General features: G+C 36.1%; 1 protein-coding gene across 2 annotated transcripts in view; it reads right to left on the bottom strand.

Annotated features, from left to right (window-relative positions):
- TBC1D32 (TBC1 domain family member 32) overlaps positions 1 to 26,828 on the bottom strand; it is a 247,479-nt gene that overhangs the window by 186,246 nt on the left and 34,405 nt on the right. For both annotated transcript variants that reach the window (XM_045066413.1, XM_045066412.1), the window contains exons 12-16: positions 24,334 to 24,424; positions 20,745 to 20,885; positions 18,008 to 18,100; positions 15,701 to 15,843; positions 5,960 to 6,087 (exon numbers count right to left, since the gene is read on the bottom strand). In XM_045066413.1, the coding sequence (XP_044922348.1) occupies positions 5,960 to 6,087; positions 15,701 to 15,843; positions 18,008 to 18,100; positions 20,745 to 20,885; positions 24,334 to 24,424 (596 nt within the window). The remainder of the gene's footprint in view (positions 1 to 5,959; positions 6,088 to 15,700; positions 15,844 to 18,007; positions 18,101 to 20,744; positions 20,886 to 24,333; positions 24,425 to 26,828) is intronic.

Below are 26,828 nucleotides of genomic sequence, written 5' to 3'. Positions count from 1 at the left end.
ACTCTAAAGACCACCAAAAAAACTGTTAGAATAAATAAATTCATTAAATCTACAGAATAGAGAATATGCAAAAATACTGTGTACCTCTATACACTAATAATGAACAAGAAAAATCAAAAAGGTAATAAGTCACATTAAAAAAAATAAACCCTAGAAATTAATTTAACCCCAGAGTAAAGACATGTATACTGAAAACTACAAAACACTGATAAAACATACTGAAGATACAAATAAATGGCAAGATATTCTGTGCTCATAAACTGGGAAATTATTAAAAAGTTAATATGACATACAGTAAAGAGTCAAGGCAACTCCTATCAAAATTCCAGTGGCATTTTTCCACAGAACAAATAGATTCCATAGAACAAATAGCAAATAGTTTGGAAACAAATAATTTCCATATAACAAATAGCAATATATAAAGGTTGTTACCAGGATAAAAGCTATCCATCAGACCAAGACAGCACCAGTTTTTTGTTTGTTTGTTTTATATATTTGAGAGAGAGAGAGAGTACACACAAGCAGGGCACAGGACAGAAGGAGAGGGACAAGCAGACTCCCTGCTGAGCACTGAGCCTGATGCAGGGCTGGATCCCAGGATCCTGAGATCATGACCTGAGCCAAAATCAGAAACATAATGACTGAGCCATCCAGGCACTCCCAGCACCAGTCTTAAATAAAGTCAGAAAGCTTTAAAAACATTTTTTAATAAAATTAAAATTAATGGAATTTGTCCAGTACTTGAATATACAAAGGATTTAATAGAAAAGACCATATAGATGATTTAACAAAGAAATAGAAGTAAATTTTAAAAAATATGCTAAAGAAAATTATTAATTCCAGAGAAAATAAAAAGTTGTGGGGAAAAAAAGTAATCACACAGCTGGGCTGTGAAGATTACAGGTAGATACAGTATGACCCTAATGAAGGTTACTGTTCAACTGTATTGCATTACTGTTGGGCAGCAAGGAGTTGGGAGGAGAGACCCAGCTGTGTTTCTGTAAGTGGTTGGGAGGAATAGGGAGAAAGAAAACAATGGATTATCCCTTAAATTAAAAGGGATAAAAGTATTAGAAGGAACTTCTAATATTAGATTAAAAGTATTAGAAGGATATTATCTAATGATCATCTAAAGCAGCCAAAAGTAGTTGCATTGGAGAACAAAGAAGGAACTACTCTTTTTGATACTAAGCCTTATATGTTTACTGTGTGCATAAAACACTTCAGGTCAATGAAAAAAATAAAACAAACAGAGAAATGGTATGGAAAGAAACCTTGCTATCATAAAATGAAAGCAGCCAAAACCATATCTCCATAACACAAATGAGATGCTCAAACTCAACTAGAGTCAGGTCAGATGTGGCTAAGAACACCCATGTGGTATCCATCCAGACAGGTAGTCAAAGTGGCTGAAGTCAGCACTCTGGACCAGAAAGGCCCCTCCCTCACTGGGCCATAGGCTCTAGCTATCAGGCCCTTACTCCCTAGGCAGGAAAACCCTGTCCATTTGACAAGTTTGGAAGAAAGTACCAAAGCAAGGCCAAGAATCCTCAGAAATTAAAAGTGGTTGTCAAGATAAATTCAAGAACAGCTTCTTTGTACAAAACAAAGATTAAACGGGAAAAGCTAAGGGATGGTCACTCTTGGAAATTCAACATCCCCTTCACAGATGCACCAGAAAGAGAAAGCAGAAGCAGAAAAATGATCAAACACATAACAGAAGAAAAAAAACCCTGTGCCAAAGGATGCAAGTCTTCAGAATAAAACTGTCTAGCTATCTCAATGTGGTTTTAATTTGAATCTCCCTGATGGCTAGTGATGATGAACATTTTTTCATGTGTCTGATAGCCATTTGTATGTCTTCATTGGAGAAGTGTCTGTTCATATCTTCTGCCCATTTTTTTATATGACTGTCTGTTTTGTGTGTGTTGAGTTTGAAGAGTTCTTTATAGATCCTGGATATCAACCTTTTGTCTGTACTGTCATTTGGAAATATCTTCTCCCATTCTGTGGGTTGCCTCTTTGTTTTGTTGACTGTTTCCTTTGCTGTGCAGAAGCTTTTGATCTTGATGAAATCCCAAAAGTTCATTTTTGCTTTTGTTTCCTTTGCCTTTGGAGACATATCTTGAAAGAAGTTGTTGTGGCTGATATCGAAGAGGTTACTGCCTATGTTCTCCTCTAGGATTCTGATGGATTGATATACCACCTTACACCAGTTAGAATGGCCAAAATTAGCAAGACAGGAAACAACATGTGTTGGAGAGGATGTGGAGAAAGGGGAACCCTCTTACACTCTTGGTGGGAATGCAAGTTGGTGCAGCCAATTTGGAGAAGAGTGTGGAGATTCCTCAAGAAATTAAAAATAGAGCTTCCCTATGACCCTGCAATTGCACTACTGGATATTTACCCCAAAGATACAGATGTAGTGAAAAGAAGGGCCATCTGTACCCCAAAGTTTATAGCAGCAATGGCCACAGTCACCAAACTGTGGAAAGAACCAAGATACCCTTCAATGGACGAATGGATAAGGAAGATGTGATCCATATACACTATGGAGTATTATGCCTCCATCAGAAAGGACGAATACCCAACTTTTGTAGCAACATGGACGGCACTGGAAGAGATTATGCTGAGTGAAATAAGTCAAGCAGAGAGAGTCAATTATCATATGGTTTCACTTATTTGTGGAGCATAACAAATAGTATGGAGGACAAGGGGAGATTGAGAGGAGAAGGGAGTTGAGACAAATTGGAAGGGGAGGTGAACCATGAGAGACTATGGACTCTGAAAAACAATCTGAGGGTTTTGAAGGGGCAGGGGGTGGGAGGTTGGGGGAACCAGGTGATGGGTATTAGAGAGGGCATGGATTGCATGGAGCACTGGGTGTGGTTCATAAACAATGAATACTGTTACACTGAAAAGAAATAAAAAATTTAAAAATAAAAAACTGTCTAGCTAATTCCTAAGTAAAAGTTTCTAGAATAAATTACACTCTCAGGAAACATCAGGTTCTAGAAACTTTTAGAGGCAAAAAAGGCAGTCTCTACCCAGTCAAGTTACCAACCAAGTAGAAAAATAGATTTCTCCTGTCTAAGACAGGTAGGAAATCAAAAAGCTTACCTTCTATAAAACTTGTCAGGTATTTGAAGAAAACATGCATAGCACAAACTCCCTTCATGTGTGCACACTAAAAGCTAACCCTTAGTGCCTCACATATGGTAATTTGTTTAAAATTTCAACATCCCTATGAGGCAGGTGGTGATTTTCTCTAATTCACAGATGAAAAATACCTCAGTCACAGAGAAGTGTGGTGACTGAGTAATAAAGCTGGGATGTGAACCCAAGAGGTTTAGAACCAGGACTCATGTGCCTAACCCTCATTCCATGCTCTCTCTCAACCTAATTACTATTACTGCCTTCTTCCTTCCCAAATTCACTGCCAGTACATGTTACTTTTGCAGGCAGAAAGATAATTTTTAAGTGAATTAAGTCTACAGTAAATACAATAAACAGTCACTCTCATTATACTAAATTAAAATTAAAACAAAGCCCCCCCCACCATAGCTACTGGGAGGATTAAATGGTGACCCATGTAAAGACTTTAGTCCTGTGTGATTATTTTAAGACAAAATGTACCAGATGTAAACAGACTAAAACACACATATGATGGGGTTGGGGGAGGAGACAAAAGGCAGATAAAGAGTGGCATAAAGAAAGGAAAGAGCAAGGGCAACAAATAAAAAACAATCACAAACACAGTAGATATTAATCCAACCTTATCAATAATCACTATCAACAATCTAATTACATCAATTAAAAGATTATCAGAGTAGATTAAAAAACAGGACCTAATTATGTTACTTATAGAAGCCTACTTTAAACATAAAAACAAAGATTAAAATGAATGGAAAAAGATACATCACACTGACAATCAAAAGAAAGCTGGAGTAGCTATATTAACTTCACACACATTTCACAGGAGAAAACTATCAGAGCAGGGCTTTATATAATAAAGGGATAATTTTTCCAAATAGACAATCCAACCAACAGGATCAAAATACACAAACCAAAAACTGAGAGAACTGCAAGGAGAAATAGATAAATCCACTTATATATTTGAAGATCAATACAATGTAACTAAGTGACAGATTCAGCATGAGAAAGCTGAACTGAACACCATTAACCAACTAAATATGACTGACATCTATAGAATATTTCATCCAACAACAGCAGAATATACATTTTTCTCAAGTTCACACAAAACATTCACCAAGAATGACCACATTCAGAGCCATAAGACACCTGAAATTAAAAAGAATGCTCTCTCAGACTCATAAATATATAGGTCAAAGAAGTCTTTAGAGAAGTTTAAAATATTTTGAAGTGAAAATGAAAACACAACTTATCAAAAATTATAAAATGAAGCAAAAGCAGTGCTTAGAGAAAAATTTATAGCACTAAATATACATGTTAAGATAGATCTAACAAGTCTTCCACCACAGGAAATTAGGAAAAGAACTAAAATCCAAGGAAGAAAAAAATAAAAATTAAGACAGAAATCAATGAAGTTCAAAACAAAACCAAAATCAACAGAGGGAAAAAAAGTTGGTCTTTTTAAAATATCAATAAAATTGATAAGCCTCTGGCTAAGTTAAAAATAAAACAAATTACTAATATCAGAAGAGAAAGAGGGACCACCAATATTGATCACATGGACATTAAAAGGGTAATAAAGGAATATTATAAAAAATCTATATCCACAAATTTAGTGAACAAGAAAAGTGGATCAATTCTTTGAAAGACGCAATCTGCCAAAACTCACATAAGAAATAAACAATCTGAATAAGCACATATCTAACTTAAAAAATGAATCAATTAATAATCTTTCAAAACAGAAAACACCAGGCCCAAATAGGTTCACTAGTGAAGTCTATAAGACATTTAAGGAATAAATTATACCAATTCTCCACAATCTCTTCCAGAAAACAGAAAGCATTCTTTCTGTTTCTGACTCATTATGAGGGTAGCATTAGAATAGATCAAGAAAAAACAATAATATTAGAAAAAATAAAGTTTGATATCTCTCATGAGCATAGACACAAAAATCCTCAACAAAGATTAGCAAATCAAATCTAACAATATATAAAGAGAATTTTATACCACAACAAAATGGGATTTATTTTAGGTATGCAATGCTGAGTTCATTATTCAAAGATTAATATAATCCATCACAATCAAGACTTTAAAAAAAACCACTTTTTGTGGCATTATTTATGGAAGCAAAATCCTACATACAATCTGATATTAATAGGGTAAAAGTTTGAAAATATTATGGTAAGGCCATATCAAAGTACTATGGAACTATTAAAAACAGTGTTTCATTTTTTACTCATCTGGGAAGATGCTTATGGTTACACATAAGAAAACTGAATATTGTATATGATGTTATTTTTATGAAAAGGAAACAAAAATTCTGTGATTATGAATATATGTTTGATAGATCATTGTAAGTTCAGAGAAAGTCTAAAACCATAACCAAAATGTTACCATTGGTAACTAACCAGGAGATAGAACTAAGCGAGGGTAGAGAAGGAAGATGGAGAAGTTAGCCTTTCCTTTGTGTACCTTTGTGAGGTTTGACTTGAATCAGTCATGGGTGGCTTCAGAGGTCTGAAAGACTTCAAGCAGCAAAAACTTCCCATCTAGAGTGAACCCTCCTATTCTTACTTTGAAGTTGCTCACATCAAGACCTATTCTGCCTGCATATTCCATAATCCTGGTTACTACTTCAATCTGTGATCATATAATACACTGTTAGTGGCTGATCAGGAACCTAGATAGTATCTAGAATAGTTTTCCTGATTTTCATTATTAACATACTGTATGACATTTTGGAAACTGTGAATCAGATTGAGAAAATATGCTAAAAATTCCAAAAACTTAAAACATAGACATATACCTTTTTTCTTCAGAGGAATTCATATTTTCTCCATAAAGTAGTAAGGTAAGTCCTTCTTCTACAGATGCAATTCTTGCCAAAATATCAGCTATATGAATTAAAGCTGTTTCAGAGCAATTTGGAGCAGCCTATACATTAAAAAGATAACAAATCATATAATGTTATGGCACGCTAACAATCCACAGACTAAAATTTAAGTGTGGTAGTGTAGTCTAATGAAGTTACATTACCACAACAAAAAGAAAATTAATGATTGGCTATGAAGTATGTCTGATTAAATGTGTCATATTCACTTATCAGGCCAGCTGATGATGCAACTACATATAGACTTTATATCCAAACCAGTTATTATTTATTGAGACAGTTGAGAGAACTTCTGTTCTCATAACAGTTTTATATATAATTCTGTTTGACAAATGCAGTAGCACCTCTAAATCCACTTTGCCCTTTACTTCCCACTCACTGGCTCCTGAATATCTACCTTAATTTTATTATACATGGTTTCTAACACACTGTCATCATTTCTAGGGAACACCATTCCTTCATACAATTGGTTGGGTTACGAGTTATAGGTCTGAGGAAGGACATCCAATTCCATGGGCTGGCCCATGACCAATGATGTCATCTAATGGGGGATAAACTAATCATATTTCTTTATTTTAAGTGAAAATATAAAAATATCTTTGCCAGTATATAGCAAATTAGTATAAGGCAAATAATAAAAACTAGAGTCATCCACAGATGGCTGGAGCCCATCTAGAAGCCTACGTCTACTAGTCTACTAAGTCTACTAGTACTTATACTTTGCAACCAATACAGCCTAATCAATTCAGTGGGTTAGCATAACTAATGAGTCAGGCTTGTTCACCTGAACATTTCCTTATTATATTAGGCATTTATTATATAGTCTATTAATTTCACATTAAATACCTTTCTAAAAAAAAAAAAAACTTTTGCCTGGAATACTTTCCTTCTCTCATATATTTACTTTTTTAAAAGCCTTTCTATTCCCCATCTAGTATTTTAATAGTCTGCCTTTCCTATTAGAATTGGTTCTTTCAGAGAAAAGTATAAGTCTTAATCTCTTCTTTATTTCATGGGAATATAGAGAAATAAATGCCTAACTTGCCAAGGAAGAACCAGGACAAATTTTTGGAGAAAAAAACAATTATACTCTGATTTTTTCACGTAGACCAAGACTTCCCGGGGTGAGGGTAAAGTATGTAAAAGTAAGAAAATATTATAATCTTATCAAGAAATGCAAATGATCTGTTATAACTGAAATACATGGGAAAAATAGGTAAGATACAATATAAAAGTTAATAAATTTCAGACTTTTTAACTATACATTTATCTAGCAAGCAACAAGCAAGAAAGCATTGTGATGGCTTTAATGACAATGCAGAGGACAGGCCAGAGAGGTGAAATACTGGAAAAAATAAAATTATTTCAATATTCCAAGCAAGGGATTATCAGAGTTTAAACAAAATAAGCAGCAATAGGGATTAAAAGACATACATGGATTTTAGAGCTACATAGGAGAATAAGTCTACAGGTCTTAATTATAAATGGAATGAAGAAAACGAGGAAGAAGTCTAGATTTGAGAGCTTGAAGAAGTGGAGAAGAGAAAAAAAAAAAAGGAAAGAAAAGAAAGAAAATGAAAAGAAAAAGAAAAACCTGACAAACCAAAAACTATTGTTTTGAAAACTGAGTTTGATTTTCTCAGGGAGTAATTCAAAAAGTGTTTAGCAGGCATCTAAAAAAAATCTGGAGCTGAAGAGATCTAAATTTAGAAGTTAACTATACATCTAATCTTTGGAACTGGAGGAAATCATCTAGGAAAAACTCACATCTGAAAGAAAAGAGTAAACTAGGTCGTGAATCACTGAAGACAGCATGGGCCTGGAAGGGGGAGCCCTCATAGGTGACAGAGAAAGAATGGTTAGAAAGCGAGGGTGAAAAATACATAGGAATGTAGGAAAGCCATATAAACAATTTTAGAAGTTGTCTATTTTGTTAATAATCAGGTAGATAATAGTCTGAAAAGTGGTCACTAGTTATAGGTGTAGGAAGTTACAAGCAACAGCAATCAAAGCAGCATAAATACTGTGCTGGAGGTAATATCAAAATGCAGTGTTTTGAAACATGACAGAGTAGAGGGAACCAGGACAACAACGGCAGTCTTCCATTATTAAAAGCTTATCATTAAAAAGATCGGATATTAGGTGGTAGTCAGAGATGTGCGTCAGATGATCAAGAGCTTCTCTCATCCTATAAGACAGATTCAGGCATATTTACAGATAAAGGAAAGAAGCTACAAGAAGACAAAAGATGCAAGCAAAGACAAACAATGGCATGGAAACAAAATCCAAGAGCACATTTCTCAACTCTGGCATAAGGTTCATATTTCATGTTACTATTGACATTATGGCATTCTGTTATATTAAACTGTATTAGGAATTCTGTTGGTTCTTCGCTACTTATCTTCCCAAGTCTAAACATAAAATCAAAATTACAGACCCTTAAATTCCTAGAATTCCATACTTTGTAGCACATTCACATAAATGCTTAATGTTTTCTGAATGAACAAAGAATAATGACTACATGATGGGATGAACAGTGGCCCAGACTATAGACGGGCGGGGCTAGGAGATGAAAACAGTAAAAACACTACAAAACAGACATGGAAAGGCAAAATCTTTAGCCTATTAAGACTCAAGTCATTCCCCCTGAAGCTTAAGTCATAGAAATGTACAGATAGCCATGCTACTAGTGGTATCAACTCTGCCTCCTATTAAATGTCTGACCTTGATCAATCCACTTCTTTCAGCATCAATTGTAAGGATTACATTATATAATTAAAGGAACAGGCCAATGTAAAAAATTAATTTCAAAAAAATCAAATAAATAAATAAATAAATAAAAGAACAGGTCATACAAACTGTAAAGAGATATAAACATATTTTCTGGTGGGGAGGTTAGGGGGTAGGAAAGGAATAAATGAAACAAGATGGGATCAGGAGGGAGACAAACCATAAAAGACTCTTAATCTCGGAGGAGTCAAGATGGCGGAGAAGTAGCAGGCTGAGACAACTTCAGCTAGCAGGAGATCACCTACATAGCTTCTCTAAAGATTGCAAACACCTGCAAATCCATTAGCAGATGGAAGAGAAGAACAGCAATTCTGGAAACAGAAAAACAACCACTTTCTGAAAGGTAGGACTGGCGGAGACGTGAATCCAAAGCAACGGGAAGATAGACCCCGGGGGGAGGCGTTGGCTACCGGCAAGCGGAGGAGCAACGGAGCACAAAATCAGGACTTTTAAAAGTCTGTTCCGCTGAGGAACATGGCTCCAAGACTAAATCGGGGCGAGGCCCACGCGGGGTCAGAGTGGCCTCAGGTCCCGCAGGGTCACAGAAGGATCGGGGGTGTCTGAGTGGCGCAGAGCTTGCGGGTATTGGAACAGGAAAACCAGATACAGAGACAAAGCCAACAGTAAGCTCATAGCTCGGTGTTACCTTGAACCAGCCACAGGCTCAGTGAGCTCGGATCACGGCCGGAGGTCAGGGAGACGGGAGTAACTGGGCGCTGTTCTCTGAGGGCGCACTGTGGAGTGGGGCCCCGGGCTCTCGCTCCTAGAGGCTGGAGACCAGGAGGCCACCATTTGTATTCCCATCCTCCAGAACTCTACGGAAAGCACTCAGGGAACAAATGCTCCTGAAAGCAAACCCGAGCGGATTACACAGCCCCTCCCCTGGTAAGAGCGGTGCAATTCCGCCTGGGGCAAAGACACTAGAGAATCACTACACCAGGCCCCTCCCCCAGAAGATAACAAGAAATCCAGCCAAGACCAAGTTCACCTACCAAGGAGTGCGGTTTCAATACCAAGGAGAGCAGCAGAATTCCAGAGGAGGAGAAAGCAAAGCACGGAACTCATGGCATTATCCCTGTGATTTTTTTTAGTCTAGCAGTTAATTTAATTTTTTTCTTTTTCTTTTTTTTTCTCACTTTCTGGTAAAATTTTATTTAACTTTTACCCTTTAATTTTTTAACGTTTTTTAACTAGTTTATGTAATATATATATATTTTCTTTTTTAAATTTTTCTTTATTTGTTTTCTTTTTTTTAATTAGTTTCTTTTCTTTCTTTGTCTTTTTTTTTTTCGTTCTTCCTTTTTGAAACTCTTTTTATCCCCTTTCTCCCCCCTCACGATTTGGGATCTCTTCTGATTTGGTTAAAGCATATTTTCCTGGGGTTGTTGCCACCCTTTTAGTATTTTACTTGCTCCTTCATATATACTCTTATCTGGACAAAATGACAAGACGGAAAAATTCACCACAAAAAAAAGAACAAGAGGCAGTACCAAAGGCTAGGGACCTAATCAACACAGACATTGGTAATATGTCAGATCTAGAGTTCAGAATGACAATTCTCAAGGTTCTAGCCGGGCTCGAAAAAGGCATGGAAGATATTAGAGAAACCCTCTCGGGAGATATAAAAGCCCTTTCTGGAGAAATAAAAGAACTAAAATCTAACCAAGGTGAAATCAAAAAAGCTATTAATGAGGTGCAATCAAAAATGGAGGCTCTCACTGTTAGGATAAATGAGGCAGAAGAAAGAATTAGTGATATAGAAGAACAAATGACAGAGAAAGAAGAAGCTGAGCAAAAGAGGGACAAACAGCTACTGGACCACGAGGGGAGAATTCGAGAGATAAGTGACACCATAAGACAAAACAACATTAGAATAATTGGGATTCCAGAAGAAGAAGAGAGAGGGGAGCAGAAGGTGTACTGGAGAGAATTATTGGGGAGAATTTCCCCAATATGGCAAAGGGAACGAGCATCAAAATTCAGGAGGTTTAGAGAACGCCCCTCAAAATCAATAAGAATAGGCCCACACCCCGTCACCTAATAGTAAATTTACAAGTCGAAGTGATAAAGAGAAAATCCTGAAAGCAGCCCGGGAAAAGAAGTCTGTAACATACAATGGTAAAAATATTAGATTGGCAGCTGACTTACCCACAGAGACCTGGCAGGCCAGAAAGAGCTGGCATGATATTTTCAGAGCATTAACGAGAAAAACATGCAGCCAAGAATACTATATCCAGCTAGACTATCATTGAAAATAGAAGGAGAGACTAAAAGCTTCCAGGACAAACAAAAACTGAAAGAATTTGCAAACACCAAACCAGATCTAGAGGAAATATTCAAAGGGGTCCTCTAAGCAAAGAGAGAGCCTACAAGTGGTAGATCAGAAAGGAACATAGACCATATACAGTAACAGTCACCTTACAGGCAATACAATGGCACTAAATTCATATCTCTCAATAGTTACCCTGAATGTTAATGGGCTAAATGCCCCTGTCAAAAGACACAGGGTATCAGAATGGACAAAAAACCAAAACTCATCTATATGTTGCCTCCAAGAAACTCATTTTAAGCCTGAAGACACCTCCAGATTTAAAGTGAGGGGGTGGAAAAGAATTTACCATGCTAATGGACATCAGAAGAAAGCAGGAGTGGCAATCCTTATATCAGATCAATTAGATTTTAAGCCAAAGACTATAATAAGGGATGAGAAAGGACACTATATCATACTCAAAGGGTCTGTCCAACAAGAAGATCTAACAATTTTAAATATCTATTCCCCCAACGTGGGAGCAGCCAACTATATAAACCAATTAATAACCAAATCAAAGAAACACATCAACAATAATACAATAATAGTAGGAGATTTTAACACTCCCCTCACTGAAAGGGACAGATCATCCAAGCAAAAGATCAGCAAGGAAATAAAGGCCTTAAACGACACACTGGACCAGATGGACATCACAGATATATTCAGAACATTTCATCCCAAAGCAACAGAATACACATTCTTCTCTAGTGCATATGGAATATTCTCCAGAATAGATCACATCCTTGGTCCTAAATCAGGACTCAACTGGTATCAAAAGATTGGGATCATTCCCTGCATATTTTCAGACCACAATGCTCTAAAGCTAGAACTCAACCACAAAAGGAAGTTTGGAAAGAACCCAAATACCTAGAGACTAAACCGCATCCTTCTAAAGAACGAATGGGTCAACCGGGAAATTAAAGAAGAATTTAAAAAAATCATGGAAACAAATGATAGTGAAAATACAACAGTTCAAAATCTGTGGGACACAACAAAGGCAGTCCTGAGAGGAAAATATAGAGCAGTACAAGCCTTTCTCAAGAAACAAGAAAGGTCTCAAATACACAACCTAATCCTACACCTAAAGGAGCTGGAGAAAGAACAAGAAAGAGACCTAAGCCCGGCAGGAGAAGAGAAATCATAAAGATCAGAGCAGAAATCCATGAATAGAAACCAAAAAAACAATAGCACAAATCAACGAAACTAGGAGCTGGTTCTTTGAAAGAATTAATAAAATTGATAAACCCCGGCCCAACATATCAAAAAAAAAAAAAAAAAAAAAGAAAGGACCCAAATAAATAAAATCATGAATGAAAGAGGAGAGATCACAACTAACACCAAAGAAATACAAACTATTACAAGAACAAACTATGAGCAACACTATTCCAACAAATTTGACAATCTGGAAGAAATGGATGCATTCCTAGAAACATATAAACTACCACAACTGGGGGCACCTGGGTGGCTCAGTGGTTTGGGCTGCTGCCTTCAGCTCGGGTCATGATCTCAGGGTCCTGGGATCGAGCCCCGCATCGGGCTCTCTGCTCCGCAGGAAGCCTGCTTCCCTCTCTCTCTCTCTCTCTGCCTGCCTCTCTGCCTACTTGTGATCTCTGTCTGTCAAATAAATAAATAAAATCTTTAAAAAAAATAAAAATAAAAAAAAATAAACTACCACAACTGAACCAGGAAGAAATAGAAAGCCTGAACAGACCCATAACCAGTAAGGAGATTCAAACAGTCATTAAAAATCTCCAAACAAACAAAAGCCCAAGGCCAGACTTCCTGGGGGAATTCTACCAAACATTTAATTAATTAATTCTACCAAACAATTAATAGGAATTAGAAGAACTAATTAACAATTAGTTAATCAGACAACAAAAGGAAATTAAAGGCATCCAAATCGGCAAAGAAGATGTCAAATTATCACTCTTCGCAGATGATATGATCCTATATGTGGAAAACCCAAAAGACTCCACTCCAAAACTGCTAGAACTTGTACAGGAATTCAGTAAAGTGTCAGGATATAAAATCAATGCACAGAAATCAGTTGCATTTCTCTACACCAACAACAAGACAGAAGAAAGAGAAATTAAGGAGTCAGTCCCATTTACAATTGCACCTAAAACCATAAAATACCTAGGAATAAACCTAACCAAAGAGGCACAGAATCTATACTCAGAAAACTATAAAGTACTCATGAAAGAAATTGAGGAAGACACAAAGAAATGGAAAAATGTTCCATGCTCCTGGATTGGAAGAATAAATATTGTGAAAATGTCTATGCTACCTAAAGCAATCTACACATTTAATGCAATTCCTATCAAAGTACCATCCATCTTTTTCAAAGAAATGGAACAAATAATTCTAAAATTTATGTGGAACCAGAAAAGACCTCGAATAGCCAAAGGGATATTGAAAAAGAAAGCCAACGTTGGTGGAATCACAATTCCGGATTTCAAGCTCTATTACAAAGCTGTCATCATCAAGACAGCATGGTACTGGCACAAAAACAGACACATAGATCAATGGAACAGAATAGAGAGCCCAGAAATAGACCCTCAACTCTACTGTCAACTAATCTTCGACAAAGCATGAAAGAATGTCCAATGGAAAAAAGACAGCCTCTTCAATAAATGGTGCTGGGAAAATTGGACAGCCACATGCAGAAAAATGAAATTGGACCATTTCCTTACACCACACACGAAAACAGACTCAAAATGGATCAAGGACCTCAATGTGCGAAAGGAATCCATCAAACTCCTTGAGGAGAACACAGGCAGCAACCTCTTCGACCTCAGCCGCAGCAACATCTTCCTAGGAACATCGCCAAAGGCAAGGGAAGCAAGGGCAGAAATGAACTATTGGGATTTCATCAAGATCAAAAGCTTTTGCACAGCAAAGGAAACAGTTAACAAAATCAAAAGACAACTGACAGAATGGGAGAAGATATTTGCAAACGACATATCAGATAAAGGACTAGTGTCCAGAATCTATAAAGAACTTAGCAAACTCAACACCCAAAGAACAAATAATCCAATCAAGAAATGGGCAAAGGACATGAACAGACATTTCTGCAAAGAAGACATCCAGATGGCCAACAGACACATGAAAAAGTGCTCCATATCACTCGGCATCAGGGAAATACAAATCAAAACCACAATGAGATATCACCTCACACCAGTCAGAATGGCTAAAATCAACAAGTCAGGAAATGACAGATGCTGGCAAGGATGCGGAGAAAGGGGAACCCTCCTACACTGTTGGTGGGAATGCAAGCTGGTGCAGCCACTCTGGAAAACAGCATGGAGGTTCCTCAAAATGTTGAAAATAGAACTGCCCTATGACCCAGCAATTGCACTACTGGGTATTTACCCTAAAGACACAAACGTAGTGATCCAAAGGGGCATGTGCACCCGAATGTTTATAGCAGCAATGTCCACAATAGCCAAACTATGGAAAGAACCTAGATGTCCATCAACAGATGAATGGATCAAGAAGATGTGGTATATATACACAATGGAATACTATGCAGCCATCAAAAGAAATGAAATCTTGCCATTTGCGACAACATGGATGGAACTAGAGCGTATCATGCTTAGCGAAATAAGTCAAGCAGAGAAAGACAACTATCATATGATCTCCCTGATATGAGGAAGTGGTGATGCAACATGGGGGCTTAAGTGGGTAGAAGAAGAATCAATGAAACAAGATGGAATTGGGAGGGAGACAAACCATAAGTGACTCTTAATCTCATAAAACAAACTGAGGGTTGCTGGGGGAATGGGGGTTGGGAGAAAGGGGGTGGGATTATGGTCATTGGGGAGGGTGTGTGCTTTGGTGAGTGCTGTGAAGTGTGTAAACCTGGTGATACACAGACCTGTACCCCTGAGGATAAAAATATATGTTTATAAAAAAAAATAAATTAAAAAAAAAAAAGACTCTTAATCTCACAAAACAAACTGAGGGTTGCTAGGGTCGGGGGAGGGTGGTTGGGTATGGACTTTTGGGAAGGTATGTGCTATGGTGAGTGCTGTGAAGTATGTAAACCTGGCGATTCACAGACCTGTACCCCTGGAGCTAATAATATATTATATGTTAATAAAAAATTTAAAATAATTAAAAAATAAAAAATCCCATTCTGAACATATGTATTCTTTTTTCTAAAAAACTAGTTCTTCACATAAAACAGAGCTGAATTCAGAAAAATAATGTAAAGGCTATAAAATTGCTATTAAAACAAAGAATAAAACTCACAAGATTTATTAGATTTGCAAGACAACTACCTTAATAACTTCTCCAATCCTTATAATCATATCTAAGCCTGACTAGAAAAAACAATTATGGTATATGTATTTCCCCCCACATTGCCAATAACAAATAAATCAACTAACTACATAAACTAATATTTAACAGTAAATAAAAATCTATGTCAGCATAAAATACATTCATACATGGAAAGATGTTATAATAAATATTTCAAATACATTGAATTCAGAAATAAAGTCCCTTTGAATATTCCCTAATACCCAATTAGGAGACTCTCTTTAGTAAATACCAACCTTAGTTCCTTTCATTAAATTATGAATAGGCTGAAGAAGTGCCTCAATCACAGTGTTATTATATAAGCATTCGATTGCACATTCTTTTTGATCACACAGTATCCGAAGAACTTCAGTCACCATACTTGCAGGAGAGTAATTATCTGATAAACAAGTATTTTTAGAAATAAAAATTTTAAACATTAAGAACTTAATACATCTTATTTATGAGTAGCCATTGCCATTCTAAAAAGATCCAACAACAAAAAATAAATAAACAAATAAAAAGAGTAACAAGGTTAAGTAGTTAAAAAAAAAATCACACAACTCAATGCCCAAAGGATGAGGTATTGTCAAATTATTACTTGAAACCTAAGGGAAGATCAATTAAGCTCAATATATCCTCAAGTTAATTTTTAAAAAGTAAACGACAAAATCTGAATGCTGAGAAACAACAGATCATTCACTGTTTCACATTAAGTCACTGATTAACAGTGAGTGAAGATGTGATTTGAAGCTAATTTACAACTTTTGTCCTCCCAGCAAACACTTACTTGTATTTGCTTTTTCTTTTTCTTAAAATAAATATTTGGGGAACCTAGGGGGCTTAGTCAATAGGCATCTGACTCTTGATTTCTGCTCAGGTCATGGTCTCAGGGTTGTGAGACAGACCTCGTGCCAGGCTCCATGCTCAGTGGGGAGTCTGCTTGAGATTTTCTCTCTCTCCTTCTGCCCCTCCCCCACAAATGTACTCTTTCTCAAATAAATACATAAATCTTTAAAAAAACATATGTATTCAAGTGTCCAGCCTAGTAGAAAACCAAAGCAAACCAAAAGGATGGCTAAAAAGGCAGAAGAGGTGAAACCTCCTTTTCTAATACACCACTATTAGTTATCACCATAAAACGGGTGAAATGAATGAGCATTGTAAAGACTTTCTTTTAAGATATATACAGGAAAACACAAATACAAATACATGTAACACAGGGAATAGTCACTAAAATAAGTAATATTTTTGGTTTTACAAACCAATATATTTTCAGGTTATTTAACCCAATCTACACACAAAATAGTACTTTACAAATCAGTAAGGAACCAAAAGTTAGCAGCTCAAGGTTGTAAGCTGTAATAGTAAAAGTAACATTAAAATTCATAATTTAGGTTATAATATTCTATAGTCCATGCACACTAAGACTTCAAGTCAATACTTGACAAAAAGAAAATGGAGAAGAAATGTTAAGTGATGTTTTTCTAACCAGTTCCAGACCCTGTTTACAATGAGAGATACTACTGCTTAGCATATGGCCATTCATTCGTTCATTCATTCATTGTTTTATCTACTATTGAGTGCCTAGTATGTGACAGACACTGTGCTAAGCACTATAAACAGAATTAACACACCAAAAAAATTAAAAAACAGTCCACTGACAAATAATTACACAGAGGAACATTTTTAACAAAGGAAGCACAGTATGTTATAGGAGCATATCTCAGGAGGACCTAATCTACAGGTTTATACATGGAAATGCTGTAAAGGCAGAAAGAAGTTTGAGGGCCATTGTTAAGACTAATAAGCTGTTATAACTGCATAAAAAAGCATACCGGTTAATAGATGCATATAGCATTAATATATATGGCCCAAACTAATTTTTTTCTTTGACTCACTTGAATTCTTCCCAGAAGTTTGCCAGCTTTCCTATGGTAACACGCAGGTTTAGAACACTATGAGTCTATAGATTATGGGAGCATTTTGTTATTAAATTGTTTTACTTTGTAAACTTTCACTGATATTCAAAGGAAAAAGTGTAAGTTATCTTTTAAATGTTAATATTTTAAACCTCTTTATCCAGTCAACAGTTAAAGACTAAAAGTTATTACACTGATCATGATTTGTTTTTGTTTTTGCTTTATTCTGTAATAAGAGAAGATCTGAAGTTTTAGATGTGAGCTAAAACAAGCAGACTGATCAAAACATCAGGCAAGTATAAAGCACAGAAAACACAAGAAAGAACACAATAGTACCTATCAATCAAACCTATCTTAACAGAATTTCTTAAGAACATCTTGACCTTAAGAGCAACATTAAAATTCTCAGCAAAACTGATTCTACATAAAAAGGTAGTAAATTAGGAACAACTTAAAACATCAATGAACAAAATTAAATTTCATGGATTACTTCCAGGACCAATGTAATTTGTTATGAGTAGTACTGCATCTTAGGAAACCTCTTTACCCAACTAGGTCAGTCACCCAAAATGTCTAGACAATGGACTATTAAGTATTTTTAGATGTTTTCTATTATACTATTTAAAATAGAAGCAGAATTACCTAAATGTGCAGCTGATGTCATCTTTGGACAACTTGGTGAGTAATAGATAAGTTGGGTGAACAGAACCAGAAGATCTGTAAGGGATACTAAATCTTTGAAAAGGAAAAAAGAAAAAGATTATTTTCTAGTACATACTTACAACTTAGAACTGAGCTTCCCATCCTCCTGAGTTTTCAGACACTATGGTAAAATTAGGGAGAAGGGAGCTGGAACCCAAGACAGAAGACTCCAGGAAAACAAATTAGACATGGGGAGTTAAAGGGTGGCAGGAACAATAATGCAGTAGGTGCTACATACACGTGCAGCTTCACCACCTATGGTGGATCCATCACTTCATATAAACCTATGACAGGAAGATCTAGGAATCTCATCAGGACCATGAGTTTTTTAGAAACGATAAAATTCAGCTTCATAAACTGTTCCAGCCAGCTTATCTATATAGAACTATAGAATAGGAATCAAACTTTCCCTAGGAAATATTTTAGGCTCAATACCCAAACTGTTTCTGTTACAAATACTCAATTATGATGCTGTAAAGGAGCCACAGTTCACTTGCAAATGAACAAGTACCACGGTCTTCCAATAAGACTTTACACACCCCAAATTTTAATTTTATTCCACATGTGACAAAACAGTCTTGTAGTTTTTTTCAATAATGAGCTCACTAGCCATACAAAACAGTACCAGATTTTGCCCCTGGGTTGTAATTTACCAATCCCTCCTGAAGAATCTTTTCATTACGATTCCAGTGAAAATACAGGTGAAGCTTAGAGGTAAATGTTGACTTCTGCTAATACAGTAGAACAAAGGCTCTCAAAACAGAGTTTGAGATGATCTGTGACATTTGTCAGGCCAAAAGGTTGATACTAAAAGTCAACATAAACTGCTAAATTACAGATGATAGACATATAAACTTCAGTTCAATACTTCCAATAACATCACAAGTATTTATTAATCTATTTCTGAAAAGTTCAACAATATCTATAAAATGGAAGCTCTTTTCTGGAAAGTCCATTCTCTAAGTGCTCATTATGACTAGAATTATATCACCACAGGATATATAAGAACATAAAACGGTTCTTTTTTTTTTTCTTTTTCTTTTTTTTCTTTTTTTTCTTTTTTAGCTTATAACCAGCATTAATGAGGAGAAAACCTTAAGTAAAACAACTAGAACACAGTACAACAGTGTTCAGAATGAAGATACTCCATAACAGGATTGGCAAACTACAGCAATTATGGCCTAATTACCTAAGGCTCACAAGCTAAAAATGTTTTGTTTTATACTTTTAAAGGTGTGTAAAATGTGTCAAGGGTCCCCCAAACCATACCCAAATTCAGTGATTCACTAGGAGGATTCAACCTAGAGTTGTACTCACAGCTATGATATATCACAACAAAAGATACAAAGCAAAAAGCATATGAGATAAGGTACAGTTGCAAGCATCCAAGGGTCCTCTCCCAGCGGAGTCACACAAAACACAAAATACACTTAATTCTTCCAGCAACAAGCTGTGCCAACATATCTAAAATGTTGGTTACCAAGAAGCTTCTTAGAGACTCAGTACTCAAGCTTTTTACTGGAGGCTGATGACATAAGCACCATCTGCCTAGCACATACCAGGATTCCAGACTCCCAGGAGAAAAGCGAGTATTCAGTATAAACTACACTACGTGTATAAAACATTTAGGTAGACACAGTGAACCACTCTTTTAAGTTCTGGGAAGAGAGAGAAACCCAAGTTCCCAGATGCCAGCTAGTGAAACCTTGCAAGCAGGCCTTCCTAAGGACAGCAGTCTCAGACCTGCTGTGGTAACTCTTTTACACACATGAGCACATGAATACACAAAAACACAGGATATGTAACAGAGACAGTATGTGGCCCACAAAACCAAAAATACTATTGACACATTAAAGAAAAAGTTTGCTGGCTGCTAGACCAGCTATTCCTGGTATAGCCTTAAAGTTTTAAGGGAGGCAAAAAAGTAACAGTGTGTGCTCAAGTTTGATGGGGAAAACTTTAAAAATAAGAGTTAGGGGCACCTGGGTGGCTCAGTCATGGAGCCTCTGCCTTCTGCTCTTGGGCATGACTCCAGAGTCCTGGGATCAAGCCTGGCATTGGGCTCCCTACTCAGCAGGAAGCCTGCTTCTCCCTCCCCCACTCCCCCTACTTGTGTTCACTCTCTCGCTGTGTCTCTCTGTGTCAAATAAATAAAGAAAATCTTTAAAAAAAATAAACAAGAGTTAGGGTAACATAGCAATATATTAAGTGGTACAGGGCTTTGCAGTTTATAACAGTATTCTATCATCACAAAACTGTGTGATCTCAGTATTACCAATATTATTCTATTTTTGTAGATTTCAAAAAAAAAAAAACAAGCAATGGTTAAGTAAGTTGCCCAAAAGTCACAGCCAGTTTATAAGGGAACTAGAATTTAAACAAGGTCTTCTAGTTCTGAATCCAGAGCTGGGTCATTCAGTATGTCCAGGATTTTGAAAAACAGGAAGAAATAAGAAAAGCATTAAAGCCTGGATGAATAAAAAAACTGCAATGTAGGGGGAAAGCACATACTGATAAAAGCAAATGTAATACTTCAAGGCATATAAGCCATCAGGAAACTAATAGGTTTGTCACTATGTATCCTAAAAGGAACCAGGCAAAATCTTCAAAATTTAGTAATTCATAGCACATAAACCTTACCACGATAAACATATTTGTTTTTCCTAATTGTACTTACCTTTTCTATTCTTCAGCTTTATGGGAAATAGCCGTCTGCCTTGTGTATAGATCAATAACCTTCCTAAAAGGCATAGTGAGTGAATGAAATAAATATATTGTAATTCTTGTCCTGAGTAGTAGAAGGTTTTCTGTTTATTCCCTTAAAAGAAAAGCAAACAAATACATTTATTTTAATGCTATTATATTTTAGATAATAACTATCTTCATCCCCTTCTGAACATTAAACAAGGTTGAAGTCTATAATGAAGACTCTGCTGGTGTTAAAAAGAAAAAAAAAGTTAATTAGCTTCCTTAAGATCCTATAATACCTAAATCTCTGGGGAAAAGCATTTACCACAAAATTTAGACTCAATAAAGTGTAAGATGCATACAGTATTCATTCTAAAATGGCTTAAGATTGTCAGAATTACCATGTTATCAAGAGAAACTTCAAGTTAAGGGAAGAAGTCAATAGAAAATATTACTGTTTAATTCTATCAATTAGAAGTTTATATTATAAAAAAACTGTATTTATAACCATGTTAGTAAATGAAATTAGAATCTGTAAAATACATACACCTAATATATATCATTCATCCATACATTCAAGATCTACTGAGTACCTGTTTGATTAAAGACCTTGAACTACTTGCTGGTGTCAAAAACCAGTAAGCAGCATGAAATTGGGCTTCTAATTCAGAGTATGGCAGTCGTGTATGACCAGAACTTGAGGAGGCCAGTGGTAGAGACAAGAGGCTAGAGGGTAACGGGCAGATCACAGAGGACTAAGCTGCGGAAGGAAAATGAATTTTATTATAGAGGCGACTGAAAAGATATTAAAGGATTGTAAGCATGAAAGTAATCAAATATGCATGTGAAAAACCCTGCGAGTAGCATAAAAAGTAGATGGGAGAAGGTAAAGGTCTGAAATGAGAATAAAAAAATCACGAGCGAAAGCATCAGCAACAAGAACAGAAAAGGGCAGACAAATAAATATTTAGGAAAATTAAGTCAACAGGCCTTAGATAGGACTACATGGGGACCGTGAGAAAATAAGAAAATTCTCAAGTTCCTACCTCAGCATCTGGATACATAGTGAATGTTTATTCTATTTAAGTAATTTTAAAGGAGAAAGGAGGAAGAAACCAGTCTAGATATAGAATAAAGTAATTTCAATCCTTGATATTTCAATATTAAAGTACCATGGAGCACCCAGATAGATATTCTAAGTATGATATGGGTATATGGATCTGGAATTCAGTAAAGTGGCAGACTTAAATATTTCAGAGTCACCATATAGTATTTGAAACCATGAAAGTAAACGGGCTGCCACAAGAGAGAACAGATAGACTAAGATGAGAAGAAAAGGGCAAAACCCTTGTTGAGTACATACTACAAAGAAAAGAGCCTTTCCAGTGTAATGAGGATTCCTCACAAGAATGAGGAAATCCAAAAGAGAATGGTACCATGAAGAAGAAAGAGTAAACAGAGACAAAGGCTGTAAAATTAGGACAAGAAAGAGGGAAACTGATAATAGGAAATCCATGGACCACTAGGAATTGCCTCATTTCCACTGCTGAAAAGTAAATAGGAAGTTAAGGAATGGGGCCTGGGTGTATTTAGGATACTTAGAAGAGTTTTCACTGCAGGGAAGCAAAAAGGTAAAATACATGTGAACTGGCTCAGGTCTTTATTTAAAAGGTACATAATAAGGAGGGTCAGATGACACAAGGGAAGTACCAACAGAAAGGGAAACACAGTAACAACTGAAGCAATATCCTAGTTCTAAAACAGAAACAAAACCCAAAGAATGCCATATAGGAACAGAAACAAGAACAAAATTATCAATCTAGAAAGTAATACCTCTTCAGTGCAATCCAAAGAAAAGGGACATTGGTAAGGGCATACAAACATGCACTTGTATGCTCAGAAGCAGGAAATTTGGGGAATTCGTATCTGCCAAGTTCCCCTTTTTTTAGTACAGTAGGATGCAAAGTCTCCCGCTGAGAGAAAAATGGGCCAGGGCAAAGCAGAGCCCTTAATAAGACTGGTGAAAGCTTCTAATAGCTATTGTGGAAACTGAAGAAAGAATATCTAAGAACATCTAAGAAAGAGGGGCGCCTGGGTGGCTCAGTGGGTTAAAACCTCTGCCTTCGGCTCAGGTCATGATCCTAGGATCCTGGCTGGGATCGAGCCCCGTATCGGGCTCTCTGCTCAGCAGGGAGCCTGCTTCCTAGTCTCTCTCTGCCTGCCTCTCTGCCTACCTGTGATCTCTGTCTGTCAAATAAATAAATAAAATCTTTAAAAAAAAGAAAAAAAAGGATATCTAAGAAAGAGTATCTAAGAAAGAGTATCTATAGTTAGAAAACTATGCATGCCCACTAGATGCCGGGGTGGCTCAGTTGATTAAACATCTGCCTTCTGCTCATGGTTCTGGGACTGAGCCCCACCTCAGGCTCCCTGCTCAGTGGGGAGTCTGCTTCTCCCTCTCCCTCTCGCTCTCCCTCTGTGCTTTCTCCCTCAAATAAATAAATTTTTTTTTAAAGTAAATATCCCCATTAAGTATATAACAAATGCTCTCTGCTCAATTTCCTGAAAACCAGGGAGAATGGAAGACTGAACTGATCTAAAGACAAGAAACTGCAGACAGGAAATTCTGAAATGAAAGAGAAAGAGCAAGGATTCTGAAAGAAATAGCAAAAAGGAAGAAAAAATAAATAAAAAGCATGAAGCATGCCAAGTCTTCACTAGATAGGGAAGAGAGCAAAGCCATGATGTCCTAGTAGAATGGTGGTCAGAAAAAAAAAGAACTATATATAACATTTTAATATCAAGAAATTTTAAAAACCCATAAATTTATAAAGGAGATAGTTTATGTAAACTTATCCTTTTCCTCCTCTTGAATAAATTCTGGCTTCTGTACTTCCCCCTTTACTATACAACACTAGTTTTTGAAACTCACTTATTATTGGTCTTTCACCATTTTTCTTGCTGAGTTAAAGAATTTACCCAAGGATAAAAAAAATAAGACCTTCATATTCTCAGAGAACTTACAAAAGAGAATTCAAAAAGATTAACAAAAGTGTATAAAACACTTGTATGTAGCAGAATCTGACTACAACAGAAGATCTACTCTAATTATTCCTAGGATTTAATAAAGTGATTAAGGCCAGATTATGAAACATCTAGGGTATTTTAGCTCAGAAAGAGGACAGGCAGCCAGGAATCACAGGGTGGGGTATCCAGTAATAAAACAATATGTTACAGAAATGTTCCTCCTCTTTCTAAAAGGCATATAAAGGACAATTAAATGACTAATATACCAGAGGAAAGAATAAGAAGTTTAGTATTGCAATATAACAGACTAGGACAGATACTCTAGTATAAACTGAAGAGCTGCATATGTAAGAATCTATATGCTAATGCATTAATTTCAAATGTACAGCTGTTATTAAAGTCATGCTGTATCTTTTAAAATTTGTGAAAATATTTTACATTAGCAGAAGTGATCTAATTTACCATGCTACTGAACATTAAAAAGTGAGTTACTAAGCTATTAGTCAAAGGTATCATCTTTAAAAGTATGTAACGGAGGAAACAATACTTACCACAATGCTTTGAATGACCCAAAATCTCACCAGCTTTCATGGCTTCACACAACTCAAAGTACTGAACACACTGCTGAACTGCTGTAGTTATCTAATAAAATAATAACTTATTAATTCTAGAAATTTACAGCCCCCAAGCTCAAGCAGTTGAAAAAAAAAAGTTAGTTAAGGTTCTAAAAATATGCTGGAAAAAATATTTAACAAAAATATTTAAAATAATACCTTTCCAGGCCACTGAAGCTCAGGATCCCAGTTATATTTTAATTATGGCATCATTCTGGGAAACACCACAAAAACATGTGGACCAACAATATTGCTATATTGTCAGTGTCAATGGATAAAAATAGATTCATACTTCTACTTTATAGTGAAAGATGCAAAAAATTCTGTGACCATGACTTTAGGAACTCTTGCCAATATCCCCAGTTCACTTGCCTTAGAGTCTTTTCTTCCTATCTAGCCAACAGAATATGAACTAGATCAAGCCTTCTGTTCCCTATGGATCATTCCTTTATATATTCAGTAGAGGCAAGTATCAAAAGATTTGTGTCTGTGTGAATGTATAAATTTTAAAGTATACATGGCCCAACTTTTGAAAAGAAACATTGGGAAAAATGAATACAAACTCTATCCCCACTTTTCATAAGTGAAGATCAGATTTTGTGCATGTATAGTGGAAATTTTATGACCATTCCAAGCATTTGTCTTTTGCTTTATAGGAGTTCCTCACACGAACGTTAATGACAGCAGTATGTTTGGCACAATGATCTGCTAAATCATTTCTTCTATCATCTCCCTCATACCTTCAGCATTTTCTGCAACTGTTGAATGTCTGCACTGTCCTGTAGAATGGCTACTAGCTCTATGTGGCTACTAAAATCTTGTAATTAGGGAAATTGAGGGAAGTGGGCATTTTTGAACTTTCTTTCATTGTCATTTAAAATTAATACATAGTTAGTGGCTACTCTGCAATCTATTACGTTTATGTAATAATACATTTACAAAATTTCAAGTAGGATAGCATTAGGGAAGACAATGTATGTATGTGCTGTCAATTTTTTTTAAGATTTTATTTATTTATTTATTTACTCACTTACTTAACGTATTTGAGAGAGAGCCTGTGCACAAGCATAGAGTGGAGGAGCAGAGGGAGAAGCAGACTCCCTGCTGAGCAGGTAGCCCAATGTGGGTCTCCATTCCCAGGACCCTGAGATCATGACCTGAGCCGAAGGCAGAGGCTTAACTGACTGAGCCACCCACATGCCCCCTGCATTGTCAACTTAAGAGCTGAGAAAGCTGAGAGCTTTATTTTCATAGCATTGTAAAGTCATGAGGTAGCTGAAATATGTCTATCAGCATATTTAAATTATTATTTTAACAACTTCATTCTTTGTCCTATATACCCTTAAGGGAATGGCTTCTGAAATGGCTTTATGTAGTGTATTTCCTTTTTCTTGCCCTCTCAAAGTCATTTAAAAAAATACTGACAACTAGAATTTAACTTTCCTCTTGGTTTTGCACATACCCGTTTTTTTTTAACTTCCCTCTTCTGCCCTCCCTCCATCTTAGGAGTTAGCAATTAAGAGTACCTGAGTTGCCATCCCTCCTCTATGATATGAACTTACACATTTTTTAAGTTTAGGAAAGCTTTTTAAGAGAAAATGAGGTTTAAGTTGAAATCTCAAGCAAGTTTGACCCAATACGTACAGGAAATATTTGATATAAAGTTCTTTATAATAAAATAACTATTTTCAGATTGATTATTGTATAATTAATTCTTAAAAATCTGTTATTTTAAAAAATAATCTATCAGAAACCTTTGCAATACTTCCACCTGGGCCCCTGCAATAGCAACAATGAAATAAATAGTTGTAGGACAAACCATGGAAAGGGTGAATCATTGATGTTTCTCTTCCTTTCCTCTATTTTGACAAGATCAGTCTATATTCATATGGCAAAAATCTTCATTTAAAATAGGAATGGGAGGGGGAAATGGGATGTAGAAGGAATTTATTTCAATTCACTAAACATTTTTAAACACTACTTTTTTAGGATTTATCTGAGAGACAGAAAAAGAGCATCTGTATAGGTAGGGGGAAGGGAGATGGGGAGAGAGAAAGAATCTCCAACAGACTCCCTGCTGAGTTTGGAGCTTCCCTCTGTTACAGAGCATGACCTGAGCCCAAGAGTCATTTGCTGTACTGACTGAGCCACCCAGGCGCCCCCAAACAGGTACCACTTCTGCTATAAATCCCCACCCCATTCTTAAGCATTCCTCTCTTCTCCTTTCTGAAATTCAATGCTCTTGATTCTCAAACAAACACAAAAAATTGTTCTTTCATTATATGCTACACTCACCCAGAAGTTAACAACTCCAGAAATATTTCCCTTGCCCTTTAAATTGAAGATTCTAGCTACAAAAATCATACTTATTATTTCAAAGTCACATTGGTTGGAAAAATACTTTAATAAATTTCACATTTTATATTTGTCAA

This window comes from Mustela putorius, unplaced genomic scaffold, assembly GCF_011764305.1.
Source record: "Mustela putorius furo isolate JIRA1106 unplaced genomic scaffold, ASM1176430v1.1 tig00003863_pilon_pilon_pilon, whole genome shotgun sequence".
Taxonomy (NCBI): domain Eukaryota; kingdom Metazoa; phylum Chordata; class Mammalia; order Carnivora; family Mustelidae; genus Mustela; species Mustela putorius.
The sequence above is the reverse complement of the archived record's forward strand: the minus strand, read 5'-3'. Positions and strand labels throughout refer to the sequence as shown.